The sequence below is a fragment of the Aotus nancymaae genome, unplaced genomic scaffold, assembly GCF_030222135.1.
Source record: "Aotus nancymaae isolate 86718 unplaced genomic scaffold, 86718_ANA_hifiasm-v0.15.2.pri h1tg000029l, whole genome shotgun sequence".
NCBI lineage: Eukaryota > Metazoa > Chordata > Mammalia > Primates > Aotidae > Aotus > Aotus nancymaae.
The window spans coordinates 2,424,509-2,452,238 of NW_026988442.1; the positions used below are offsets into that span (position 1 = coordinate 2,424,509).

Sequence of the window (27,730 nt, forward strand, 5' to 3'; positions counted from 1 at the left end):
GCCTGAAGAATCTTTTGTTTTTGATTCTGAGGCTATAATGAATGCATATATGAGCAATGACATCTCAGTAAAGGCATAGTGTGATTGGTGCCATCCCCTCTGTAATGTGATTTCTGAAACAGCCACCTTTCTCCCACAAGTGACAGGCCAATCATTAAATCTAAATTAGTTGATCACAGGTAGCTATTTCTAAAGTACTTAAATTTCCATTATTACATTTACCAAGTTCTGAAAAATAGATCTGAGGCTAAGAAAAGAAAAATCTCTCTTCATGAGGGAGTCAGTGAGAAAAGATTCACTCTTAAGAGGTATGTTAAAGTCACCATTTTAAAATTCGTGGTCTCATTCTTTCTACTATAGCTCTAGCTGGCTGAATGACTGGAAACTTTAACAGTACAGTAATTACATTAACTCTTCACTTTATTAGACCAACACAGTTTGAGATATTTCTTTCTTAATCCAAAATGTTATAGTACAATTTGAGATTTTGATGGATGATATGAACAAAATGATTTTCTAATAGGTGAACTCCTGCTCTTTCTGCCCTACCCCATCCTGTGCCTGCCCCAACCCATCTACTGTATGGCGCCTGCCTGCCAACTACTTCCTCCCATGCAACCAAAGCTCCTGGGGCATATCCATGTGATTATCTTTTATTACTATCATTATTATTATAAAATATAACAAAAATGTACCATTTTAACCAATATTTTGTATTGTTTAGTGGCATTAAATACATTCACAGGTTTGTGTGACCATCACTACCATCCATGTCATTTACCTTAAAATATTGCCATGGATGGGACACAGGACTGAGCCATGAGTCATTGTGTTGAAAAGACTGAAGAATGCTAGAACCTTTTCTATTTGTAATAGGGATCAAGTAGCTGCTCCTCTACCTCTGCATGTCCACCTGATGTGATGAGAGATGTCACTTCAGCCACTGATTGGACCTGGCTTGTAGTAGAGTTCCCACTCCATTCCCTAAAATCCTAATTCAGATTCACAATACTAAGCAGTAGCCAGTAGTGGGCACTTGCTATGAGCCAGACACGGATCTAAGCCACTTTTCATGTCTTAGTTCATTGAATGTTCACAACTCACTGAGGGGGAGAATATTAACGTTATTGCCATTTATCATAGTAGGATACTGAGGCAAAAGGAGGCAAAGCAGGTTGCCCAAGATTGCAGAACTGATAAATGTAGCAGAATTCGGATTCAGATCCAGGAAGTCTGAGTCCCTGCTTTCAACCACAACCCTAAATTAACGACAAATTGGGGCTGCCTGAGGAGGCAATAGAATTGTTTGATAAAATTCTTTTGTGGTTACCCTTTTAGATACTTTCATAAAGAAAGTAATTTCACAGAATGCCCATCTTGCTTTTTTGAAAACCTAAAGCTTTATGCCCAAGGGAAAAATAAGACAACAAAAATCATTTTAAAATAGTTATGAAGGCGTACATGCAAGAAGGAAGCAGGGGTCTCCACATGGCTAATGGAGAGTTCGGCCCTTTTTAATGGGTGGTGGCTTCTTGTGGATATTCCCTAGTCCCTGGACATTGCTGGTGAATCCTGGGAAGTGGGGACCATAAGCCCAACAAATATGCTACTTACCAGTCAAAATCCCGGTGGGAAGCAGAAGGTACACTCCAGAAGGATTTACCTGGCACATGTGAGCAAGGTTCTGAGAACCAATAAGAAATGTAGGAACACCCACAAACTAAAAACTGTAGAAAGATGTCACATCTAGCCCTACAGGGAGTGAAAACTGGAGGGAATAGGAAATACCAATCGAAGCTTATACATATTGGGGAATTTTTTTCAAGAACACTAGAGGAATAAATTTGGCAAGAAAACCAGGGAATTTTGCAATGAAAACCAGGGGAATAAATACCCAACCTCTTTCTCCACCTACAAATTGCCTCTAATCTGTCAAACCTCACTAGAAGCCAAAGACAAGGAAGTTCTAGTGATGCAGTCATAGAAATCAACTTCAAGTTCTTTGTAGATTCTGGATATCAGCCCTTCGTCAGATGGGTAGATTGAAAATTTTTTTTCCCATTCTTTTGGTTGCCAGTTCACTCTAATGATGGTTCCTTTTGCTGTGCAGAGGCTGTTAAGTTTAATTAGATCCCATTTGTCTATTTTGGCTTTTGTTGCCATTGCTTTTGGTGTTTTAGTCATGAAGTCCTTGCCTATGCCTATGTCCTGAATGTATTACCTGTGTTCTCTTCTAGGGTTTTATGGTGTTAGGTCTTATGTTTGAATCTTTAATCTATCTGGAGTTAATTTTTGTGTAAGGTGTAAGGAAGGTGTCCAGTTTCAGCTTTCTGCACATGGCTAGCCAGTTTTCTCAACGCCGTTTATTAAATAGGGAATCCTTTCCCCATTGTTTTTGTCAGGTTTGTCAAAGATCAGGTGGTTATAGATTGTGGTGTTACTTCCAAGGCCTGTGTTCTGTTCCATTGGTCTATCTCTCTGTTTTGGTACCAATACCCTGCTGTTTTGATTACCATAGCTTTGTAGTATAGTTTGAAGTCAGGTAGCATGATGCCTCCAGCTTTGTTCTTTTTGCTTAGGATTGTCTTGGCTATGTGGACTCTTTTTTGGTTCCATGTGAAGTTTAAGGTGGTTTTTTCCAGTTCTGTGAAGAAGGTCGATGGTAGCTTGATGGAGATAGCATTGAATCTATAAATTACTTTGGGCAGTATGGCCATTTTCATGATATTGATTCTTCCTAACCATGAGCATGGAATTTTTTCCATCTGTTTGTGTCTTGTCTTATTTCTTTGGGCAGTGGTTTATAGTTCTCCTTGAAAAGGTCCTTCACATCCTTTGTTAATTGTATTCCTAGGTATTTTATTCTCTTTGTGGCAATTGTGAATGGGAGTTCACTCATGATTTGGTTCTCTGTTTGTCTGTTATTGGTGTATAGGAATGCTTGTGATTTTTGCACATTGATTTGTATCCTGAGACTTTGCTGAAGTTGCTTATCATCTTAAGGAGATTTTGGGCTGAGACAATGGGGTCTTCTAAATCATGTTGTCTCCAAACAGGGACAATTTGACTTCCCCATTTCCTAATTGAATACCCTTTATTTCTTTTTCTTGACTGGTTGCTCTGGCCAGAACTTCCCATACAAATTTACATGAAAAAAACAAACCCCATCAAAAAGTGGGTGAAGGATATGAATAGACACTTTTCAAAAGAAGACATTTGTGTAGCCAACAAACATATGAAAACATGCTTATCATCACTGGTCATTAGAGAAATGGGCATCAAAACCACATTGAGATGCCATCTCACTCCAGTTAGAATGTCGATCATTAAAAAATCTGGAGACATCAGATGCTGGAGAAGATGTGGAGAAATAGGAACACTTCTACACTGTTGGCGGGAGTGTAAATTAATTCAACCACATGAAAGACAGTGTGGCGGTTCCTCAAGGATCCAGAAATACAAATACCATTTGACCTGGCAATCCCATTACTGAGTATATAACCAAAGAATAATAAATCATTCTATTATAAAGGCACATGCACACACATGTTCATTGTGGCACTGTTTACAATAGCAAAGACTTGGAACCAACCCAAATGCCTATCATTGATAGACTGGATAAAGAAAATGTGGCACATATACACCATGGAATATTATGCAGCCATAAAAAAGGATGAGTTTATGTCCTTTGCAGGGACATGGATGAAGCTGGAAACCATCATTCTCAGCAAACTGACACAAGAACAAAAAACCAAACATTGCATGTTCTCACTTATAAGTGGGTGTTAAGCAAAGAGAACACATAGACACAGGGAGGGGAACATCACATGCCAGGGCCTGTTGGGGAATAGGGGGGCTAGGGGAGGGATAGTAGGGAGTGGGGGGATTAGGGAGGGATAACATTAGGAGAAATACCTATGTAGGTGATGGGGAGAATGGATGCAGCAAACCACCATGGCATGTGTATAACTATATAACAATCCTGCATGATCTGCACATGTACCCCAGAACTTAAAGTATAATTTTTAAAAAATACTAGCAAACCAAAACCAGCAGCAAATCAAAAAGCTAATCCATCACTGTCAAGTAGGCTTTGTCTCTGGGATGCAAGGTCGGTTCAACATATACAAATCAATAAATGTGATTCAATGTAAGCAGAACTAAAAACAGAACCCAAAAGATCATCTAAAAAAAAAATGGTATGCTATTCATTAATCAAGAATAGGACATCAGTTTGAGAAAATGCAAACAATAGATTCATAACTTCTATAAGTCATGGCAATGATAGCGTCCTAGTCCATTTTCTGTTGCTTATAACAGAATAGCTAAAATCCAGTAATTTATAAAGAAAAGTAATTTATATTTTGCAATTATAGAGGCTGAGACATCTAAGGTTGAGGGTCTGCATCTGGTGAGAGTCCTCTTGCTGGTGGAGACTGCAGAATCCCAGGGTGATGCAGGGCGTTATGTGGTGAGGGGGCTGAATGCGCCAACATGTCTCTCTCTTCCTCTTCTTATAAAGCCACCAGTTTCCCTTCCATAGTAACCCATTAAGCCATTGGTGCATTAATCCATTAATCAATGGAATAAATTAATCCATGAGGGCTCTGTCATCATGATCCAGTCACCTTTTAAAGGCCCCATCTCTCAACACTGCTACATTAGGAACCAAGTTTCGACATGAGTTTTGAAGGCGACAAACATTCAAACCATAATTCATAGTTGAGAAGTAAATATTAGACGATGAGATCCTAGTTTTCATGGGGCAAAAATCTGAGGAAATTTGGGATTTAACCCTAAACAACAGTAAAATATAAGAAAATAACAAATATAAGCCTAGGATAGTTTTCTAAACCAAACACTTGCTTAATTGAAGTAGTTTGTTATTGTTTCTTTCATAATTGATCTTAACTGTTTCTCATTGTATGTATCTGAATAATTAAACAGGAGCATCACATAAACTCATTTATCTGTGCAAGAGAATACTGAAGATTACAAGGGAATATATGTTCTAAAGCTGCATACTATTATAATAAAAATAGCAATTTTTTTTAAAAAATCAGATAATGGAAAAAAAAAAACAAAAAGAAATCAATTTCAAGGCATAGAGAAGAGCAGAGACTGAATCTGGGGCTGGAGAGAGTTGTTGTGTATCAACTCAGAAGAGCCAACAAAGTCCCCCTTGCAACCAGATATTATAAGCAATATTACCCACTCCCTTTTCTATCATGGAAGCAACATTCAGATCATTCAGTCCTTTGTTGGGCTTTCTTCTAATACCTTCTCAGTGAGTTATCCAAACAATTACAGGAGCTAAGCCTGCCTGGAGTTAACCCCATGAAGAATGGAGGACTCTCCACTGGAGAGAAGCTGCCAGGTCCACACGGCATGCTGCACCATGGGGGCTGGACTGGTGTTCCAATCAGCAGAACATGGACCAGGTTGTCCTCAAAATGTGGACTTTTGGGTTTTGGTTCCATTTCAGTTTCTTCCTACTTGAGTGAACTTGGGCACTTTTTTTTTTTAACTTCTGTAGGCCTTGATTTCCTTATCTCTATAGCAAAAATAATAATACTTACAATATAAATTACTGTGAACAGAATTTATGAGTTTATACATATAACAGTGTCTGACACAAAATTCGTCCTGATGAGTATAATTTAAGTAGCATCTTCTGGTCCCTAATGAGGTGCTGTGCGATCACCCCAACCTGCATGACTCGAATAGTACCAGGTGCTGCTTCATTTGCCTGCTATTTCTTCCTTGACTTCCTGCTCCCTATGCCTGTTTGTAGAGACCTGAATTGGGAGATGCCTGCATCTTGGAGCTTTTAGACTAGGCATGTGTTTAAAGCAGGGCAACCCACTAAGTTAGGGCCAGAGCTGGGCTGTCCCTGAGAGCATGTTGAGGGCTGAGATAACCATGAAGATGTCAGAGCAGAAATGGGATATTGGCGTCTGGGGATCTAGATTTCTTTCAGTTTCTTCTAAGACTTCTCTTTCATAGAAGAACGTAGGGTGACTGAAACCATCCATCAAAACAGTGTTTTCTGTGAGTTTTGCAACAAACTTTCAGAAACAAGGATTCTGGGATCTGTGTACTATCCTCCTCTAGGAACTAAACTAACATTAGTGTAATAAAGACCTTGAAATGTCCCACAAAGAGACCTTATGTAACCCATTATTTCCCAAACTTATCTAGCTAAGGAACCAACTTGGTTAATGCTGAATCAAACTGCCAGGTGAATGTTCACATGTGTGTTTAATAATGAAACAAAGGGATGAAGAAATAGTTCACATTATTTCCTGAACCGCCTACTTTTAAACCTGTGGCTAACTTTCTGTACTGAAAGATACCTACCCAGCTGTTAGGAAGTAGGTCTGCTGGACACTGAGGAGTGGAAGGAGGTATGCTGTGCCCTTGGTTTACATGGGTGCTGAGCAGCAGGGATCTTTTCTTCTGTGGGAGAGGCTGTTCAGCCTCACCTGCTCAGTGACACAGTTTGTAGTTTCTCAGAAAGGGTCTTTCTAGAGAGACCTGACAGGACCCAGGAAACCTCCCCAACCACACCAACTGGGTTCTCTAAGAAGGGAAGGGTGGTGTATCTGGCAGAGAAGGTAAATACAGGGCAGCCATGCGTTGCTCAGTGATTAAAAGCTTGTGCTTTGAGATTCTAAGTTTCCAGTTTTACAAGTTTCTAACCTGGGCATTGAGCATCTGTTTCCACTTTTATGAAAGGGAGATAGTAGTAACACCTCCTCTGCAGGGAAGAGTTAGTCTAGCAGGCTTAAGGATGCATATCCTAGAAAAGAGCCTGTTTGCAAGGTTGGCCCTTGGTTGACATCTCGGAACTTGGATTTTAGGAAGGTCCCCACCATTCCCTGGTAACGTATGGCTTGCTGTGCCTGAACTGTTAATGCCAAAAAATGGTTGATGCTGAACCCCTGCTTTCCTTCTGGAATTTAAATATGGATTAAGCAAGGGGTGCCTATGTGACTAGTACCAAATAAAATACTCATGCCCTTAATCTCCGATGGGCTTCCCCAGTAGATGGCATTTTATGTGTGTTGTTACAGTCAGTCCTGGGGGATTTAACCACATCCCATGTGAGTTCACTAGGAGAAGACCTCTGAAAGTCTGCACCATCCTCTAGACTTGGCCCCATGTGCCTCTTCCCACTGCTAATTTTGTTTTGTGTCCTTTCACTGTAATAAATCACAGCCATGAGTATGACTGTATGCAGAGTCCTATGAGTCCTCCTGGTGAATCAACAAGCCTGAGGTTAGAAACCTGTAAAACTGGAGACTTAGAATCTCAAAGCTTTTAGTCACTGAGCAATGCATGGCTGCCCTGTATTTACCTTCTCTGCCAGATGCCATCCTACCTTTCTTAGAGAACCCAGTTGGTGTGGATGGTGAGGTTTCTTGGGGATGGTCTTGGGGACCCCCGACATAGGGCTACCATGAATGTGGGATAAGACACGTTGAACTTTTAGCGCCGTAGTAGGTAGAAACTGAGCATGAGCACATCAGAGAGAAGAAATCGTCTGCCAAGCAGATCTTCACTTCCCTACTAGGTGTCCCCTGTCCCACGGTGTTAAAAGGCACTAGGACCCTGGCTCTGTCTTTCACCTGATTATGGGCCTCCTCATTGCTAACAGAGTAGCAGCCACTGCTGATAGAATATCACTATACATCTTGGAGATTTTGTCTCTGCATCTGTGAACTTCCCAGGAATATTCCTTCCGGTTATAGAGCTGTTTTGTGTTTTCCTTTTAAGTTGTTCCTTTATAACTCTTTAACTCAAACTTACTGAGGAGGTAGAGCTCTACGTTTGACCGTGGAAATTATAGTTGTGTAGGTAGGATGCTGTGTAGGTAGATTAATTCAGCTGTGGGTTTCCTCTCCACAATGCTCTTATTTAAAAATAGAAACAGTATTAGTTCATTGATATTTTCTTTTCGGTGCTCTTATTGAATGGCATAGCAACCACTGGGAAATTCACAATGAGAAAGGGAATAATAAGACATTTCTTTTCTGCCTCTAAAAATATTTGGCCTAGCATTTTCAGTGCTTGTTCATGTATGAATACAGGCCAAATAACTCTTCTCAAATGATTTTTCTGAAATAATTTCTATCTTGCTTTAAAAAAAATGGTCACAGCTAAAGTTTTTTAAACTGTCAAGCAGACTCAGCCAACAAATGGCCACGTTATTTTCAAATGTATTTTATGCTCACTTTCGGAAGATGATGTATTGAGCTAATTATTGGTGTAATTTCCTGCCACTGAAAACATTCCAGGCCTTCAACCAGATAGTAATATCACAATCAAAACTCCTTTGAGTTAGCACTCAATTGTGTAACAGCTAATATAGTTACCCACACTGGATGTTGTTACTTGAAACTTTGAAGCAGCTAAAATAGAAACCTAAAAATGGCAAGCATCTGAAGATGCAAGGTAGAGGGTGATAATCAGGGTTTTTGTTATGTTAGCTTTATCTGTATAGCAGTCTACTCCAAAACATAATGTTTTAAAGAAAAAAACAACATTTATTTGTGTCTTGATTCTATAAGTGGTACCTTTAAGTCCAGTTTAACTGGGTAGTTCTTCTGCTGGTTTTGACTAGGCTCACTCATGTGGATAGCTGCTGGGCAGCTGGGCAGCTCTGCTTCTCAGGGTCGACTAGTTGCTTGTTGGGGAGACAGGTGACTGGAGTACATGGCCCCTCATTTCCCAGCAGGATAGCCTGGCTTTGTTTTCATGTTGACTGTAGTTTCCAAGGACAGCAAGAGGGCAAGCAAGCCCCAGTGTGCAGGCACAGTGCATATTGGTGTCATATTTTCTCTTATCTCATTGGCCACAGCAAATTATATATCCAAGTCCAGAGTCAGTATGGGAGAGGCCTCCTTGAAGGCATGGATACCAGGAAGCATGAAACATTGTGGGCCATTTCTGCAGCAGTCTATGGCAGCTGGATTCCTTTCCTTCTGTACACTTTGGCTTGGGAGGGCCCAAGGTGTAAGGTCAGCTGACTTGTATTTATTGACCTACTTGTAGTAAAGTACTTTTATGGAATTGTTTTAAAATATAATTATATTTTCCAGGAAAGATAATATACCAAGGTATTTGAAGTCCTTATAATTGTTCATCCATTTTTATTACAGCCCTTCCAAATTAGTGTGAAGTAACAACCAGAATGAATGCAATGGGTTTTGATGGCGTCCAGGGAGTGAAGGCTGTGAGTGATCTGATCATTGCTGAGAGAATATTTATCTAGGTAGAGGATGGAAGAGGAGCTTGAGAAAACTGGAAGGCATGGGAAGACCCTGCCTGCCACACAGGGATAAATGTTTTAAAAGAAGTAACAGTTTTAAGAGAGGATGAAGGGAGGTAGAGAAGGAAGAATGAAGAGAACATGCAGCTCCAACCCCATGTGCTATTTACTGAATCAATGTGCTGTTTAGGGTGATTTTAGTCCATCAACAAATATTTCTTGAACCCTGCTATAGGCCAGGCAAACAGTAAAGAAACAGCAGGAAGCATTTTTTCCCACATGAATCTTACAGTCTAGTATTTAAAACAGACACTGAACATACCTAATTAATTAATCACAAGTGGATAAATGCTGTGAAAAATATATACATAGAAGGGTAGGAATATATTACCTACCCATTCCAGTCAAAGGGCTGAGATAAATCTTCCTCAACAAAGCAACATACAGGCCAAATCATCATCACCTTTTTTTTTTTTTTGAAAAAAAGAGTCTCACTCTGTCTCCCAGACTGGAGTGCAGTGGCATGATCTCAGCTCACTGCAACCTCTGCCTCCCAGGTTCGAGCAATTCTCCCACCTCAGCCTCCTGAGTAGCTGGGATTTCAGGCATACACCACCATGCTTGGCTAATTTTTGTATTTTTAGTAGAGATGGGGTTTCACCATATTGGTCAGGCTGGTCTCAAACTCACGACCTCAGGTTAATCGTCCACCTTGGCCTCCCAAAGTAAAACATCATCTTTTGTAACACCCATGGTAGTGTTGAAAGGATTCTCAAAATGATAATAATTGTTCTATTCACAGCTAAGTAGATGCAGAGAGGAAAAAGCAATTATCTGGAATCACAGTGAATAGGTGACCTACCTGGGATGCAAACTCAGGTTTCCTTATGTGTTTTCAACATCATAAAGCACATTTTGCCTATTTTACATATTTTCTAGAGGTATTCTGGTCACTGGCTATGTTTCACCTAGGTAAGCTATGTTGTTTCAAACAGGTAAAGTACACTGTAAAAAATTGTAAATATAATATATAGTGAAAAATGAGTCTTCCTCCCTGCCTTCTTCCCCTGGTTCCCTTCTCTGCAGGTAATGTCAGTCAAATTTCTTGTATATTTGTCCAGAGGTGTATAATTAATACTTGAAGTACTTTACTTTGCCACAGATGTTTTTGTAAGTGCTTTGTAAATATTTGCTTGTTTGATCCTTTATGTGGTGAATATCATTATCAACCTATTTTTCATGTGTGCATGTATTTTATTCCACACAAATGTTTTGGATTTTAAGTACATACCAAACTTTGAGATGTTTTCCCCGGTGTCAGCTTTAATAATGCTACATAACAAACAAAGCTAAAATATCAGTGGCTTGATTACATACATTTATTTCTCATTTGTGAGTCAGCAATATCTCAGTTGGGCTTGCCTGGTCTTGACTTCAGACTGGTGGATGGACTTGTATTTGCCCTCATGCATTTCTCCTTCCAAGACCTAGGCTGAGGAAGTGTCATCTACCTGAGAGAGAGATCTCTGTGGCAAGTGGCAGGAGCACAAGGAAAAAGTAGAAACATACAACACCTCCAAAAACTTCCACCCTGAAGTTGCTAACTGTCTCTTCCATCCATAGTCTGTTGGTCAAAGCAGGTCACATGGTCAAACCAAAGTCATCGGGACAGGGAACTACGCTCCACATGGCAAGTTTAAGGCGAGAACAACAACATCGAATAAGATTATCTAATTTACACACCCTGAAAATTCAACTTTTATCTTTTGCAGCTGGGATCTGGGGGAATAACTGTAAAGATATTACCCTGAATGAATGAACGTTTGCTTTCTTATGGTCTTCTGCTGACAAGATGTAAACAGCTCCATCTTTTCTATTTACATTTCCCAGATTTTGGCATCATGTTTGGGAAGAAAAAGAAAAAGATTGAAATATCTGGCCCATCCAACTTTGAACACAGGGTTCATACTGGGTTTGATCCACAAGAGCAGAAGTTTACCGGCCTTCCGCAGCAATGGCACAGCCTGTTAGCAGATACGGCCAACAGGCCAAAGCCTATGGTGGACCCTTCATGTATCACACCCATACAGCTGGCTCCTATGAAGGTATGGCGAGTGTTCCATCTTTGGGTGGGCTTAAGAATCATGCTCTTATTTGATGCACTGCATCAGCTTCATAAGCAAGCTATAAAATGCCTAAACCATGTATTTTTTAACATTCACAGATTATTCACCATTATTCTTTAATGATTATAATTTTCACCATTTCTTATAAATTGCAGCCCATGAAAAGGAACTTTGGCTTTAGATGTGATTTTTTAAAAATCAGACATGTTAAATGGAATCACAAAATAGGACATTTGTATTTTGACTTTAAATGGTGTTTTTGCTAAACTTTATACAGAAGCATGTTATCCATCCACTCTGGCTAATACTGGCAATGGCCTCTGACCAAGAATAGACTACTTTTTGTTGTTTTTTATTTGCTCTCAAAATATTTAAATTTTTCTTTCATATAAAATTTATTACCAATAGATTTTAATAACAATATTTATAAATATATATGCATGCATATATAGGCATATACTTATATATGTTTTATATATAATCATATAAATATGTGTGTGTATATATACATATGTACATATTTATTTGTCTTTATAGCTTTCAAATTTGTCTTTATAGCCTAAGAGAGAGCTATTTCAAATAAAAGCAAATAATTTGAGTCCTAGAATAAGATACAATTTACCTTAAATATATAGCTAGGAAATTTTTGGCAATAATGTTCATAAAAGTAATTACATGTAAGTAGAAAGCAGACCCAAAAAATTTCAGTTATGCCAAGTTACTGCAAAGAAAATCTAGGGATTGCAGTTTTCTTTTGCACTTCAGAATGATAAGAATTCTATAGACTATCAGGCAATTGCCCAAAAGTTTTCTATGGGGGTTAAACATCATTGAAGCTTATCATCATGTTATCCAATGGATCATTCCAGAGTTTCGTAATCTATACGAAGCATGAAGTTCAGTTTCTTTCCTTGCTCATTATATTAGTAGACATCTGTGCTATTTGAATATGTTATTCTGCGTTAACATGACTATGGCATAAACTGTATTTAAATAATATGCAGAACAAAACTGCATATTTTTAAAGGGATGCAAAGAAAGAGCACAGCTGATACATTATGGAAAATGCTTAGGAAATATCACCTGACCTGACTAAATTAGAACTGTGATTCCATTGTTCATGCATAGTGCTGGTCAGTCCATTCTGGTATTGAACATATGAGTCTGTTCTGCCCAAAGATCAATACAGAGTCTTATAATTCTATATTTTATGAGTTTGATTTTCTGGTAGGGTTTCAAAACTTTCAAACCAATAAAATATTAAGTACACAAACAAATGTATATTTGAGAAGATAAATCTTTGGGAATAAAAGGAGGCTGCCACTTTAAACAGATATCAATTGATATTTATTAGAAACTGACTAACCAACTTTACTGGTTTGTATTTGGCAATATCCTACTATTGAACATAATTTTCTCCCTAAGAGAAGGCTAACACTTCGCTAGCGATCATATAATAAGGTGGGCCATATCTTTAAAAAGTTGGAATTAGAAAAAATATGCTTGTTTAGTTTCATTATTTTTCTCATATCCCAAGATTTTAGAAAACCTAGAAAATGGAATGAGCAGTGTGCACCGAAAAGTCCTCTACTATTTATCCCCATGGTGAAGGAAAAATTCCCACATGAAACTAAGACTTATTTTCTTATCCTGGAGTATCATTATCACTATCATTGGATTAGAAACATTCTAGACAGAAGCAGAGTCTTAAAGAAACATTCTAACTGGAGACCCAGGACATGTGACGTCTTGTTAGAGTATATTCATTATTTGGTTAGGACAAAGTATCATTTACTTCACCATGGCTTTTTACTTGTCCAGATCCTGGCAGGTTCTGTTTGGCAACAAAGAAAGAGGCTCTCATCTTAGTGGTAATCCATCACATTCAGCGGATGTGGGACTTAGCAGAACCTTTTACCTCATTTCTTCCATCTCCTAGGTGGGCTGGCTCATTATCCTTTCCTCTCTGACAATCAGTCCCACTGAGAGTTGGAGCAAGAGTTCCTGACTTGTAAGCTGCTAAACCTTGCTATATGGGCTTCCCAGCCCTAATGCCAAATGCATGAGTGTTTAGTCCACATGAAGTGAAAATATTAAAATATTAGTTATAGACACTTAAATGCTAACTGGGTGATGACTGGAAGATACATCTCAGAGTAAGTCCTTGATTTCTGCAAATGAGACTTCAGTCACTATTGTGTCACTTAGGAAAAAAATAAAATGAAAACAGACAAGGAGTGACAAAAACAAGATCCAGCTAGCTTGGATCTCACCCATAAAGAATAAAGTTAATCAAATGTCCTTACCAGGACACACCTCTCCTCTGTAGATTTATTTAGGCCAGGGTTTCCAACCATACAGTAGATCATAATCACCTGAAGAGTTTGATAAAACACAGAATGCTGTGCTCCATTCTCAGAGTTTCTTATTCAGTAGAACTGGGATTGGGCCCAAGAATTTACATTTCTAGGAAGTTTCCAGGTGGTACTGATGCTGCTGGTCTGATGATCACACTTTGAGAACTTTGATTTAAGTAGTATAAAGGAATGTAGCCACATAAGTTATAATAAATGTGAGTTTACACTGGCTGGGATTTCCAAACTGTCAGAAATTTAACCATAAGCCACGAGTTAGCTTGTATGCGTGTCAAAAGTTTGTGTGCTCAACCCTGCAGCATGTAGGCTAGCCAAGATAACCTGAACACCCCAGGGAGAGGTTCTCTTTAAAACATTTCGTAAATATCATTGAGAAACTCCTTTTATATCTAATGTCATTTTGTCCATAAGAACATCATAAGCTGACCCAGCAATCCCATTACTAGGTATATATCCAAAGTATTATAAATCATTCTACTATAAGGACACATGCACACGAATGTTCATTGCAGCACAGTTTACAATAGCAAAGACCTGGAACCAACCCAAATGCCCATTGATGTTGGACTAGATAGGGAAAATGTGGCACATATACACCATGGAATACTATGCAGCCATCAAAAACGATGAGTTCGTGTCCTTTGTAGGGACATGGATGAACCTGGAAACCATCATTCTCAGCAAACTGACACAAGAACAGAAAATCAAACACCACATGTTCTCATTTATATTGAACAATGAGAACACACGGACACAGGGAGGGGAGCACTACACACTGGGGTCTGTTGGGGGGAATAGGGGAGGGACAGCAGAAGGTGGGGAGTTGGGGAGAGATAGCATGGGGAGAAATGCCAGATATGGGTGATGGGGAGGAAGGCAGCAAATCACACTGCCACGTGTGTACGTATGCAACAATCTTGCATGTTCTTCACATGTACTCCAAAACCTAAAGTGCAATAAAAAAAGAATATCATAAACAATATTATCAAAATATGTGCTGAATTAGATGCATTATATAAAGGAAAGGTTGAATGGTCATATTTATTTGTGCTTGCCCAGTAGTTCTCAAACTTAAAGACATTCACAAAAATTTCCTGGGGGGCTTGTTATAGCTCAGATTCCCAGACCCCACGCTAGGGGCCCTGATTCAGTAGGTCTGTAGTGAGCCTGGTAACTCGCATTTCTCACAAGCTCTCAGATGCTGCCGATGCTGCTGATGGTTAGACATACTTTAAGAACTGCTGTTCTAGGTGGATTAAAGCCAGAACATAATGATCACCCTTTCCCTTTGTTACAGCCTAGAAATCATTTGAAAATGCTAAAAAAAAAAAATACAGGGGATAATATTTAAAAGCTTTTGTAGCTTCTACCTAAAATGAAAAAAAAAGTATCTTAATATTTGCTTCATATTTGTTTTTAATTTTCATGTAGTATTATGTAAGTAATATTAAATAGTTTTATTTGACATATCTGAATTTTATTAAATGATGTCATAATGTATATAACCTCTAACTTGCTTTTTTACTTAATATTGTTTTGAGATAAATTCACACTGATGTGAAGAAAATAACTTGATTTAAAAATTACTCTAGTTTTTTTTCACAATTTATCCATTACTAATTTATCCAATACCAAGGGATATTGTCAAATATTTGCTATTGCAAATATTAATAATATTGTCATGGACATCTGTGTTCATGTCTTCTTGGGCCTAGGGTGAAAAGTTCTCAAAATGTGGGCTGAACCTATGGGGGTGCCTCAGACTCTTTTAGGGAGTCTACAAAGTTCAAGTTTGCTTTTTTTACTTTCATTGTTTCTTGTGTATACAATGGAGTTTTTCAGAAGCTACATTTCATGTGATAATGTCATTGATTGATGGATGCTTAATGGATCATGTGCTTTATATTCTTATGTTTTAAATTTTCTTGGCTGGGCACAGTGGCTTATGCTTAATCCAGCACTCTGAGAGGCCAAAGCAGGATCGCTTGAGTTCAGGAGTTTGAGATCACCCTGGGAAACATAGCAAGACCTCATCTCCACTTAAAAAAAAAAAAGTTAGCCAGACATGCTGGTATGCACCTGTTATCCTAGCTACTCTGGAGGCTAAGGTGAAAGGATCACTTGAGCCTTGAGGTCAAAGCTACAGTGAGCCATGATTGTGCCACTGCACTCCAGCCTTGGTAACAGAGCAAGACCCTACCTCAAATAAATAAATAAATAAGTTTATCAGTTTTAATATCGAATGCAGTGACTATTAACAGATATAACATAAACTAAGGTCCCTTTTAGGTCCTCAATAATTTTAAGAGGTTCCTGAGACAAAAAGTTTGAGAACCACTGTCTTGGGACTTACATTAAATGTGATTATCTGTGGCTTCTGCAGCCTACCTTTCACACACTACTCACTTTTTTGTTTTTTGTTTTTAATGAAAATAGAGACTTTTTTCTTTTTCAATTGGCCAGCAATCTTCTAATCTCTACAACCTTTTCAAAGATTATTGAATACAATATTCCATCCCTTTTAGTGTATACCATATAATTTCTCTAAACCAGTTGTTTTGAAGTTCTTTAAATAAGGATTGTTAGATCGTTATTTACCATCCCTTTTCTAATTTAGCCTTCAAAACCTTTCTAACAATCTTCTTTTTATCTTTTAAAGATTAAATAGTCACAGAGAATACCAACACAAAACTGGCTCTGACTTAGTTTTATCTTTGTAGTCTTAGGTGTTTTTTATTATTATTATTTTTATTTTGAGACAGAGTCTCAGACTATTGCCTGGGCTGAAGTACAATGGAGTGAACTGGCTCATTGCAACCTCCACCTCCCAGGTTCAAGTGATTCTCCTGCCTCAGCCTCCAGAGTAGCTGAGATTACAGGTGTCCCCCCCACCGCCATGCCCAGCTAATTTTTTGTATTCTTAATAGAGATGGGATTTCACTATGTTGTCCGGGCTGATCTTGAACTCCTGACCTCATGATCTGCCTGCCTTGGCCTCCCAAAGTGCTGGGATTACAGGCTGTGCCCAGCCTCGGTATTTTATAATCCTTCAAAGCTGAGGTTCTGTCTTTTCCTTTTTTATCAACTACTGCTGACTACTGATTTAAAAACCTCTCTATTCAAAAAAACACATAAAATCAAGAGAAGTAAATCTTCAGGTCTGGTCATCCCATTCTTGAAGACCACTGTTTTATTTTCTCTCCTATTGTAGTTTATGTTGAAAGCTCATCCAAGATTCAGTATTTTAATTGCTCTGAAATTCTCTACCTTTCTCTATTTTTGTGATTCTCAAATTTTGCATTGATTTTAGAGTTATATCATTTTTCTTAGTTTTATTTCCATGTGATTCTCTTATTCCTTGAATATTTTTAAAATTCTGTTTTCCCAAAATACAGGGCAACTATCTGACATTTTCTAGCATTATTTCCCTTTGACCTAAGGTAACAGTTTTCCCCATGGTTCCTTCTCATTTACACATAACTGATGTGCTCTGCCTCATTGGTCAGAATTAAGCCAGAAGGGGCTATTTCTTTTAGTTCCTCCTTTACTTTCTGAGAGTTGTCACCAAGAAGTTTAAACTGTTTCCAGATGTTTGCCATGCTCCTAGCTGAGTGAAGCTCCCAGCAATTCTGAGAGCTGGGACTGCCCCCTCATGACTTTTCTGGCTCCCATTACAGGTCTTTTCTTAAAGCTCATAGATTAGATTTCCCATTACTTTCCTATCCTCTTAAATCAGTGTGGTTTTTGCCTCTCCCTTCTTTTAGATCTGTTTCTGCTAAAATGTAATGTTGAGTATAGAAGCATCTTTCTTACAACATGAAGTTCAATGTCTTGATGTTTGCTGAGCTTTTCATTTCTAAGTTCTCATCTGAGTGACCATCAGGGCACTTCTATGGAGGTAACAATGGAGCCAGGAGAAGACCTTGGAAAAAAGTATATTCAAAGGAAGTAGGAAGAACTAGTGCCAAAACCCTGTGACAGGAACAAGCTTGAGTAGTTTAAAGGAAAAACAGATAAGCTGGGGGCAGAGCAGACCATGATGGGGAGAGGGATAGGGGATACTGCCAGATGGACAAGTAGGGATCGGATGGCATGGGGGCACTTTGGGAAGCCACAGTCAGGACTTTGCTATTTTGTGAAACCTCTGTGCATGAAGGACACAGGTCTTAGATCAAGAAATTGTTCTATTACAAAATGAATTGATTTATTTAAAGGTCAGATACAATGTATAGGGTACCAAATATATTGATCTGATATGTAATCCTGCAGGGGTTAGAGGTGTATTAGTTAAATTGTTGTGAACAGTTGGGATGCAGAAAGTCCTTCCAACTTAATGATTATTAGAAGACATTTAATAAAAATACAAACCTTCTTAAAGAAGAAATAGTGTATATGTTATAAAGATAGTTAATTTCATTGCAAAGTAAAATGTAATTATAAAATGAAACTCATTAGACAGATTACTTATGTTTTAAAACCTCTCCTCAAAAATGCCACTTCAGAAGAACTGCACTGAGTTCTTCAGAACCAAGGCCCTCGACGGGAGGAGAGATTTCTGATCCTTTGTTAAAGTTGTTTCTGTTATTTTTATACTTGCAAAACCAGTGAGGACGATGGACTTTGACTCTCAGATTTCTCTCAGTGCCTATTACTTCCTGGAATCCCTCCTTCCAGTGCCAATATGCCTTTTCAGCCCTTCCACCACCACAAAGACTGTGGAGTAGAAACATCACATTGGCCCCCATTTTCTCATTTGCCTAAATTGAGGAGATCTGGGCAAGGTAACTTTGTTTCCAAATAAGAGAAGAAATCAAAGCCCAAAGCCAGATTTGTTATATTTCTTCATTTCTACGATCCTATTCAATCTGGAAACTTCGGAAAAGCAGTTTTCCATTGTATTAATGAGGTTAGTATTTGATGTGCACCATGTCAGCCCACCATCTCTCCCCATAAATGTCTCTCTCTTACACACATACACTCCTTTAAAAGTAAAAAATTACATCAACCACTAATAAGAACCATCTTTATTTCCATCAGTGTTTTGTAGTGTTTTGCACTTTAAGGTTTCCTTAAACTTTGAACAAACTTAAGCTCACATGGCCTAGTTGTTACTCTAAAAAACAAAAGCTGATGTTTTCAGAGAAGATAGTATCACCCCAGGGAATTTATCCTTGCAGGTACCCACCACTTTCTCCATTTGGAAGAGGGCCAGTGTTAACCACACACCTCCAAGCCTCTTGGCAGGGCCATCCTGGTACCCAGTGTGACAGCTTGTAATCACAAATGGGTGATGCCACACCTGCAGGTCCTGGAACCAGCAGAGACTAACTGGACATTCATGATCCATGGTCCTGGCATTTGAAAGACAGCTCCTAGGGTCTCAGCTAAAATCGGGCCACTGAGACCCAGTGAATGAATGCACTCAGTTTTTCCCCATCAAATGCTTAACATCTGCCACCCTCGAGACCAAGGTAAACACAAGTTGAGTGTTCCATTTTAAAGCAATTGTCAGTAATAGGTTATTTTGAAAAGTTATTTACTACCAATTGGTGGTTAGATCTATTTCTAAAGCCCTCTTCTCATGGTTCAAAATGCTGTTCCTAGCATTCCTGCAGTGACTGTGTTCTCCTACTATAACTGCTGGGAGAAAGTGTTAGAGAAGAACCCACCCTGGGACTGCATATACTGAGGGGTCCTGTGAGTACCTCCACTTGATTGTTTTACCCAACTCTATTCCCAGAGCAGAAGCTGATGTGAAGGCAATGCAGGTGTCAAGTCTATAGTAGTTTCCAGTTTTTGTTGAAATCTCTTAAGTAGCAGACCTGACCAAAATCAAGAGAGTATGGTTACCAAACATCAGATGGTGTTTTACAGAGTACAAAATGTTTAATATTTATTCTTTTGTGGCACTTATAATTATAAATAGTTTTAACCCAGTTGTATAGATAAATCTTGGCTCAGTATGATTCATTGATTTGTTCAAATTCACCCAATTTCTAAGTTGAACCAAGTTATTTATTTATTTAGCGACAGGGTCCCACTCTGTCACCCAACCTGGAGTGCAGTAGTGCGATCATAGCTCACTGCTACCCTTGGACTCCTAGGCTCAACCAATCCTCCCCCACCTTAGCCTCCAAAGTGAGTAGATAGGACCACAGGTGTGCACAATTTTTTATTTATTTATTTATTTTTGTCAACACTGGTTCTGGGTATGTTGCCCAGGCTGATCTCGAACTCCTGGCTTCAGGCTATCTTCTAGCCTTGGCCTCCCAAAAGGAGAGCCCAGTTCTAATAGCAGGAACCCAGCTGCATTTGATTGCTCCATACCCTTTGTTTATTCCTCCTGTGCTCTTCTTCGCAAAAGTGTTAATGATTACTTTGCGTATTCCCTCCCCCAAAGTATTTGCTTTTGAAATGGGGACCATAGGAAAAAGATAAACATAATTCCAAGAAGAGAAACTTATATTGCAATATCAGACAGGTAAGTGGAGTGGTAGTATTTTTGAGCAAGAGACATTTTCCAGTTTGTCTCAAGTAGCATAAGAAAGACTGATAGGCCTGGAGAATGTTGGCAAAAAAAAATCATAATAAGAGATGTCAGCGATTACTCCCGGCCCCATGTACCAGATGTAATGTTCCTTAGGTGCTTCACATATACTATCTCTGGTAGACTAAATTATTAAACTCAATTTTTCAGCTGGACATGATGGCTCACGCCTGTAATCCCAGCACTTTGAGAGGCCAAGGGGGGTGGATCACTTGAGGCCACCAGTTTAAGACCAGGCTGGCCAACATGGGGAATCCCAGTCTCTACTAAAAATGCAAAAATTAGTGGAGCACAGTGGTGCATGCCTGTAATCACAGCTACTTGAGAGGCTGAGGCACGAAAATCACTTGAGGAGGCACAGTGCAGTGAGAGGTAGAGGCTGCAGTGAGAAGGGATCACACCACTACAATCCAGCCTGGATAATGGAGTGACACTCTGTCTCAAAAAACCAAATAAATAAGCTCAATTTTTCATTCTTCTCCCCACAGCCTCATGAAGGGCTGAGTTCTTCCCCCTGCCCCTTGAATTTGTATGTGACTTTCATGGCCAATGGGGTGATGTGAGCAGACTTCTAATGGACGACTTCTAATGGACAGCTAAGATTTCCCTCTGTGCTTATGCCAACATCATAAGAATATGTCCCTGAAACTTGAATCAGAGCCACCCAGCCCCAACCTCATTGTGTGAACCTGAGTGTGGGGTTGTCTGTTATGCAGCCTTGTAGGACAACTGACTGATACACAATCTTACTTGTCCCTACAAATTAGCCTTTTCAAGTAGAGAATAGTGTCTTTTGGGTAAGGAAAGCAAGTCTTAGCAAGGTTAAATAATTTGTTGAAGATCTCACTTCTGTAACTGGAAAGGTCCAGGACTCAAACCTGACACCTATCTGACTCCAAGACCTGTGCTTATAATCACCACACCTCTGTGCCGCCTGATAATGAGTATGTTTGGATATGAAAAACTGTTACATGCATAACTGATGCTAAGTCAGAAAACAAAATTACTTCCTTCTTACCTTTTCACCTAGCAAATTGTGTAACTGAGACTCAGGTAGGTACAGTGGTTTTTCCTAAGGCCACAGAGTACATCAATGTCAGACATTATTTCTGTGAGTAAGGAATGCTTTTGATTTGATCATGCAGAAATCCCAGATTCAGCCCATGAGCTCTCCCTTGAGAATCTGACGAGGACATCATTATAAATACCCACCTGACTATGAGTCCCTATCATTACTGCAATATGACTTTATTTTCTAGTTGCAGAGTACTCAGAGCACTTTGTGGAGTCTTTTATTATGCATGGAATCCATGCAGTTTTTCAAGCGAGTTAGGCAGAATATTTAAATAGGAAATGTCAATGAAATCATACAACGAGAAGCAAATGAGTGAACCTTCAAACGTGTGCCGCTCACTCTGTCTCCACTATGGCCTCGATGCTCCCTGAGCTCATTATATTTTAGGTCAAACAGCACACCCCCAAGATCTCAAGCTTGTCTCCAGAACTGTGTTGGTTTCCCATAGAGTGGCCCTCTCTGAACTCCTAACAGCTGAACTCATCAAATAAGGACGGCTGTGCTTTGATAGCTGGGAAATTCTATATAATGTGATATGATATTCTTGGGGACATCTTCTTTTCCCCAGCTCTTCTCTCTCAGCAGTGGTGACCTAACTGAAAATAATCCTTCTAAATCAAAAGAAAAAAGGCATGTGGCTCTCTGTGACTCCCACTCATGCTTAGAACTTGAAAGATTTAATTTTATCTCTCATTTAGCATCTTATAGAAATTGGGACACTAAGATGGCAGCTGGAGGCTGCTTTAGTGGAACTATCAAATCCTATCCTTTTTAATATTTGGTTGTGTAATTTTAAGTGGCAGCATTTTGCTGTCAACTTTATACTGATGATAAATCTCTCTTTAAAATCATTTCCAAGCAGCACATCACAATCTAATTGATTGGATGCTAATACTGCTACCTGTAAGGTTAAAGGCTGTGCGCAAGATGGTACCTAAGTGTTTGCTATGATCACTGAATCCATCACGTATTGAGAATCTTCGTATTGGCTTTCTATTACTGCATGACAATTACCGCTATGTTAATGCCTTCAAAGAACACATATTTAATATCACATTTTCTCTGAGTTCAGATTCTAGGTGCAGCTTAGTAGGATCTTGTTACTCAAGGTTTCACAAGGCTACATTTAGGGGGCCAGCTCAGCTCCTTTCCCATCTGGAGGCTCAAATGGGGAAGAATCCACTTCCAAGCTTATTTAGTCAGATTTCTGTGGGCAGAATTCTTTCCTTTGCAGCTGCAGAATGCATGACAGCTTGCTTCTTCAAGGCTAGCAGGAAAGCAAGAGCTAGGCTTGGAGTTTATATACATATCATAATGTACTCACAGAAGTGATATCCCATCAGTGTTGCCATATAATGTAAGGTAACCATGACAGTGACATCCCATCATCTTTGCTATGTAACATAACATAGAAATGACAACCTGCCACCTTTACCATATTCTACTCGTTAGAAGCAAGCCACAGATCCTGCCTACACTCATGGAGAGGGATTTATGCAAAGGCATGATCACCAGGAGGTGGGAATCATTGAGGGGTCACCCTAGGGTCTGTCTGCATTGGTTCCCAATGTCACTCCCACATGCAAAATACATTCATCCCAGGCCAAGATCCCAAAGTCTCATCCCATTGCAGCAGCATCTCAAAGTCCAAACTCTCATCATCTAAATTGTGATTAGGTATTGACAGAGTGCTTGGGTGTAATCTGTTAAATACAGCTTCTAGGGCACAATTCCTCGCCATCCATGAACCTGTGAAGCTAAAGAGACAAATTATATGCCCCAGTCTTCCCAACATGTAATGGTGGGACAGCGCAGGATAACAGGTGTAAAAATTCTGATTCAAAATGGGGGCAAAGTGAGGGCAAGTGGATGGCAGGTAAAAAGGAATTACTGGTCCGTAGCTCCTCTGAAATCCAGTCAGGCACATGTTAGGAGTTCCCCGATTATGTTTCAAGGCTTGGGAGTGGCCCTCTGTGGCTTAGGCTCCACCCTCTGGGTTCTTGATTCTGTCCTTTTTCATGAAAGGCAGCACATGCTTGTAGCCTGAGTAGTTTTTTCAGCATGCTTTCTACTGCTAGTAGAATTGGAAGGGTCTGAAAGCCTCCTTTATTTCATACTCTCTCTTTCCCTTTCAGGCCAAGTGGCTGGTATTCCTGATGAAACAATGTCTTAAGAACTTTGTAGAGTTTGTGTGGATTCACTGCAGTTCATTCCATTAGGTGGAACCATGTCCACAGATATTTTAAAAATAAGCCTTCCTGTTCCTTGGCCTCCTTCTGAGATGACTGAGGGAAAATGTTTGTATGCTTCCTTGAGGTTCTCTGGCTTAACTGAGAAGATCTGTAGGGCAAATCCTTAATTTCTTACGAGCCCTTTGTGTAACTGCATACTTATGTCTTTCGATCTAAGTTTCTAACAAGCAGCTAGCTATACAGTCACACTCAGACTTTTCCCTGGCGCATGCTTTCCTGAGAATGAATCTCTTCATTTTAGCATCTGTGCCATCTAGAGATCATTGGAAATTTTTACATCATCAGATTCTGATTCTCTTTTTTAAGAAAAATTGTCCTCCCAATTTTCCTCTTTTCTCACATATTTTACTATAAGCAGAAAGAAGAAAGCAGGGGTTTCCTTCAACACTTTTCTTGGAAATCTCTTCAGCTATACAGCCAAGTTTATCACTTTCAATTCTGCTTTCCACATAACCTCAGGAGACTATTTCACCAAACTTTATGTAACAAAAGATTCTCCTTCCTCCTTCCTCCAGGTTCCAGTGAATGTTCCTCACCTCTGAGCCTTCACTGTCAGCATCCTCAATGTTCAGATTTCTACTCTGAGTCTGTTCATGGCATTTAGGCTTTTTCTACCATGTTTCTCAAAATTCCCCGAGCCTTCACTCAGCTGGTAACAAAACCCCTTCCACATTGTTATGGATTGAATGGTATCCCTCCCAAAATTCTTATGTTGAGGTGCGAACTCCCAATGTGACTTTATTTAAAGATATGACTTTAGAGAGGTAATTAAGGATATGTGAGGTCACAAGGGTAGGACCCTAATCTAACAGGGCTGGTGTCTTTATTAAAAAAAAAAAAAAAAAAAAGGAAGAGCTCGGTCATGGTGACTCTTAACTGTAATCCCAGCGCTTTGAGAGGCCAAGGCAGGAGGATCACTTGAGTCCAGGAGTTTGAGACCAGCCTGAACAAACAGCAAGACCCTATGTATACCTATGTATATTTAAAAAAAAAAAAGGAGGAGGAGGAAGAGACCCCACGCAGGGAAAAGGCTACGCGAGAATACAGGTAAGAAGACAGCTACCTGTAAGAAGACGGCCACCTGTAAGCCAAGGAGAGAGGTCTTAGAAGAAACAGCCCTTCCACCACCTTAATCTCTGATTTCTGGCCTCTAGAATTGTGAGAAATAAATTTCCCTTGTTTAAACTACCCAGTCTGTTATTTTGTTATAGCAGCCCAAGCAAACTAACACTCATGTTTTTTAGGCATTTGCTAAAGGAGTTCCCCACTTCCAGGTATCAAAAGCCATGTTATTTTTCTATTGCTATGTAACAAATTACTATAAATGTATCAGCTGAAAACAACACACATTTGTTAGCATGCTTGTAGTTTCTATGGGTCAGGAGTCTGGCACAGCTTCACTGACGCCTCAGGTCTCAGAAGGCTGAAATTGCAGTGTCAGCTGGGCCACATTTTCCACTGCCTTCCCATCCAGAGGTGTGACTGGGCAGAAATCCACTTCCAAGCCCACTTAAGTTGTTGGCAAAATTCATTTCCTTGCAGCTCTGAGGGAATGGGACTAAGGCCAGAAAGGAGAAGAAGCCAATAAAGGTTTCTTGATGAACAGGCAACCCCATGGGCAAGAAGACTCAGTAATGCCAGGAATGCTCTGAGACCACGTGGACCACGCCTCACAAGTAGCCCAGCAAGGAGCAAGGAAGCTGGGACCTCTGGCCCCCAACTCCAAGCTCTCTTGGTTGTGGGTTTCTCCCAGGAGTTAATTGCTTGGCAACTCCACACTTGGCCAAGCGTTCTCCAAAAGCCAGAGGACACTTTGTGGTAGAGAGACTCGGGGAACCTTCAGCCTGGATAGGAAATGTCTGCAGGTGGCCTCCGGGGTGGACTGAGGGGATAAAAGCACAGCACTAGTGGCAACTGCTATCAGTATAATATCAGCTTTCATTTCTTTAACTGATAAATATTGTGCACTTACGTTCTGAGAAAAAAAAACAGTATTTGGTCTTCATCTCCACAGACTGCATAATCTAGTGAGGGAGAAAGAATTGTAAAGACAAATGAAAACATAATATAATGTTATAACAGAAGTATAAATATTTTGTTATAAAACTTCAATAACAAAATGACTATACTTCCTAGAAAATTTGGGGAAGATGTAACTTTGGATTTTATGGAAGAGTGTAATCTTATATTCATAACTAATGAATGTAAAAAAATAATAATAACTTTACAAAGAGGTAGTGACAGTATATTGCTTAAGAGCCCTCTGGAGCCAAACTGTCCAAGATAAATTTTAAAAATCTTGATTCTTCATATTCTAGCTATATGACCTAGTGCAAGTTACTCAACTTCTGTAAGCTTCAGTTTCCTCATCTGTTAAAACTGGATATAACTTTCTACCTCATAGGGCTGGGGTAAGGATTGAATAGCTTAATACATTAAAACATTAGCAGTCAAGAAATAAAAAAATTAAGCAAATTTAATGGTCGCATGTACAAAGTATAATGAAAATTGCCCTTTTGAAGACGAGAACAATATTTTCTCTCTCAATTTATAAAACAATAATTATACACGTATGTCTCCATCATTTTAGGAATACTATTTGGAACAATTTATATGTAACTCTCTAAACTATACAAGTGTGAGTTCTCAGAGTTCTTGTAAATTTGAATGGAAAGGCCAGGCGCAATGGCTCATGCCTGTAATCCCAGCACTTTGGGAGGCAGAGGCAGGAGGATCACTTGAGGTCAGGAGTTCAAGACCAGCCTAGCCAACATGGTGAAGTCCTGTCTCTACTAAAAATACAAAAATTAGCCAGGCGTCGTGGTGGACACCTGCAATCCCAGCTACTCTAGAGACTGAGGCAGGAGAATTGCTTGAACCTGGGAGGCAGAGGTTGCCGTGAGCGGATATCGTGCCACTGCACTCCAGCCTGGGTGACAGAGCAAGACTCCATCTAAGAAAAAGAAAAAAAATTAAAAAGAAAAGTACCCCGATAATCTTTCACTCACAGGTGCATTCAAGTGTGGATTTTCTAAGGGCAGGCTTCAAATGATATCTTTCACCTGAACCCTGCAGGCTGCTGCAGGCTATTGCTTCCACCATGAAGCAGGAGGCAGAGGAATGACTATGGGCAGCGGCATCTGACATCAGCAGCCCTCACCGCCCCCCCTCCCGAAGGGACAGCACCGTCTTTGCTGGACATGTGAGCTGTGAGGCTGGAAACTTCATTGGCTGGAAACCCCATGCCCAGTTCACTTTCTGAAGTCTGTAAGAGTGGGGAAATGGAGCACTTTTTTTTAAACAACACCAAGGAGGGATGCATGTGGAAATAGCTTTCTTCAAAATCTCCATGTCCTAAAGCTAGATCCTACGTAGGTTAGAGCAGAAAGCTGGAGAAACAGCTGAATCTGATAAACCTTCTCTAGAAATGAAACCCTGTGGTATGTTTAGCAGATATTTTTATCTATAGAAGAAAATGTGCTTCCTTTGAGAGTTATTTCTAAAAACCTTTCATTTTTGTGTTTTTATCATCTGAGAGTACTAAGTATTCATCCTAGGCAGCTTAGCAAAATTAGCAAACTATGGAGAAAAACAAGACCTGTCATTTTTTTTTGAATTTTGAATTTTGGTGTATTTTTTACACCATTTTAACACAGACACATATGCGCACACATGCACACACACACACGTACACATGAGAGATTGTTGACTATATTTACACAGTTTTGGTTTCATTTTTTCACCAAATTTCCGGGATTACCAAAGTTTCTTTGTTCTTAGTAACTTGTCACAGCATCTCCTAGAAAAAAAAAAGCCATTCTATTTTATTAGCTAGTTCAGTCCAAACAAGTAAGTATGTCATAACAACAAATACATGTACATTGAAATTTTAAAAATCCTTTTAATCTGAAGCACTGGTGAAATGGGCAGGCCTGCTGGACACTGCCTCACTTCTTCAACCTTGGAACCGGGTCGGATACAACACCCTCACCCTCATTTCCTGCCCCACGTGGATTTTTACGGAGGACTTTTGTTATTGTTGTTCGCTTTACATCTGTTGTCATCAAAATACATGTAGCAT

At 39.5% G+C, this 27,730-nt stretch overlaps 1 protein-coding gene across 3 annotated transcripts in view; it reads left to right on the forward strand.

Annotated features, from left to right (window-relative positions):
- The window catches only part of PAK5 (p21 (RAC1) activated kinase 5), a 299,715-nt gene that overhangs the window by 185,445 nt on the left and 86,540 nt on the right, over window positions 1–27,730 (forward strand). For all 3 annotated transcript variants that reach the window (XM_012455429.3, XM_021665767.2, XM_021665766.2), the window contains exon 3: window positions 11,165–11,379. In XM_012455429.3, the coding sequence (XP_012310852.2) occupies window positions 11,176–11,379 (204 nt within the window). In that variant the 5' untranslated portion in view covers window positions 11,165–11,175. The remainder of the gene's footprint in view (window positions 1–11,164; window positions 11,380–27,730) is intronic.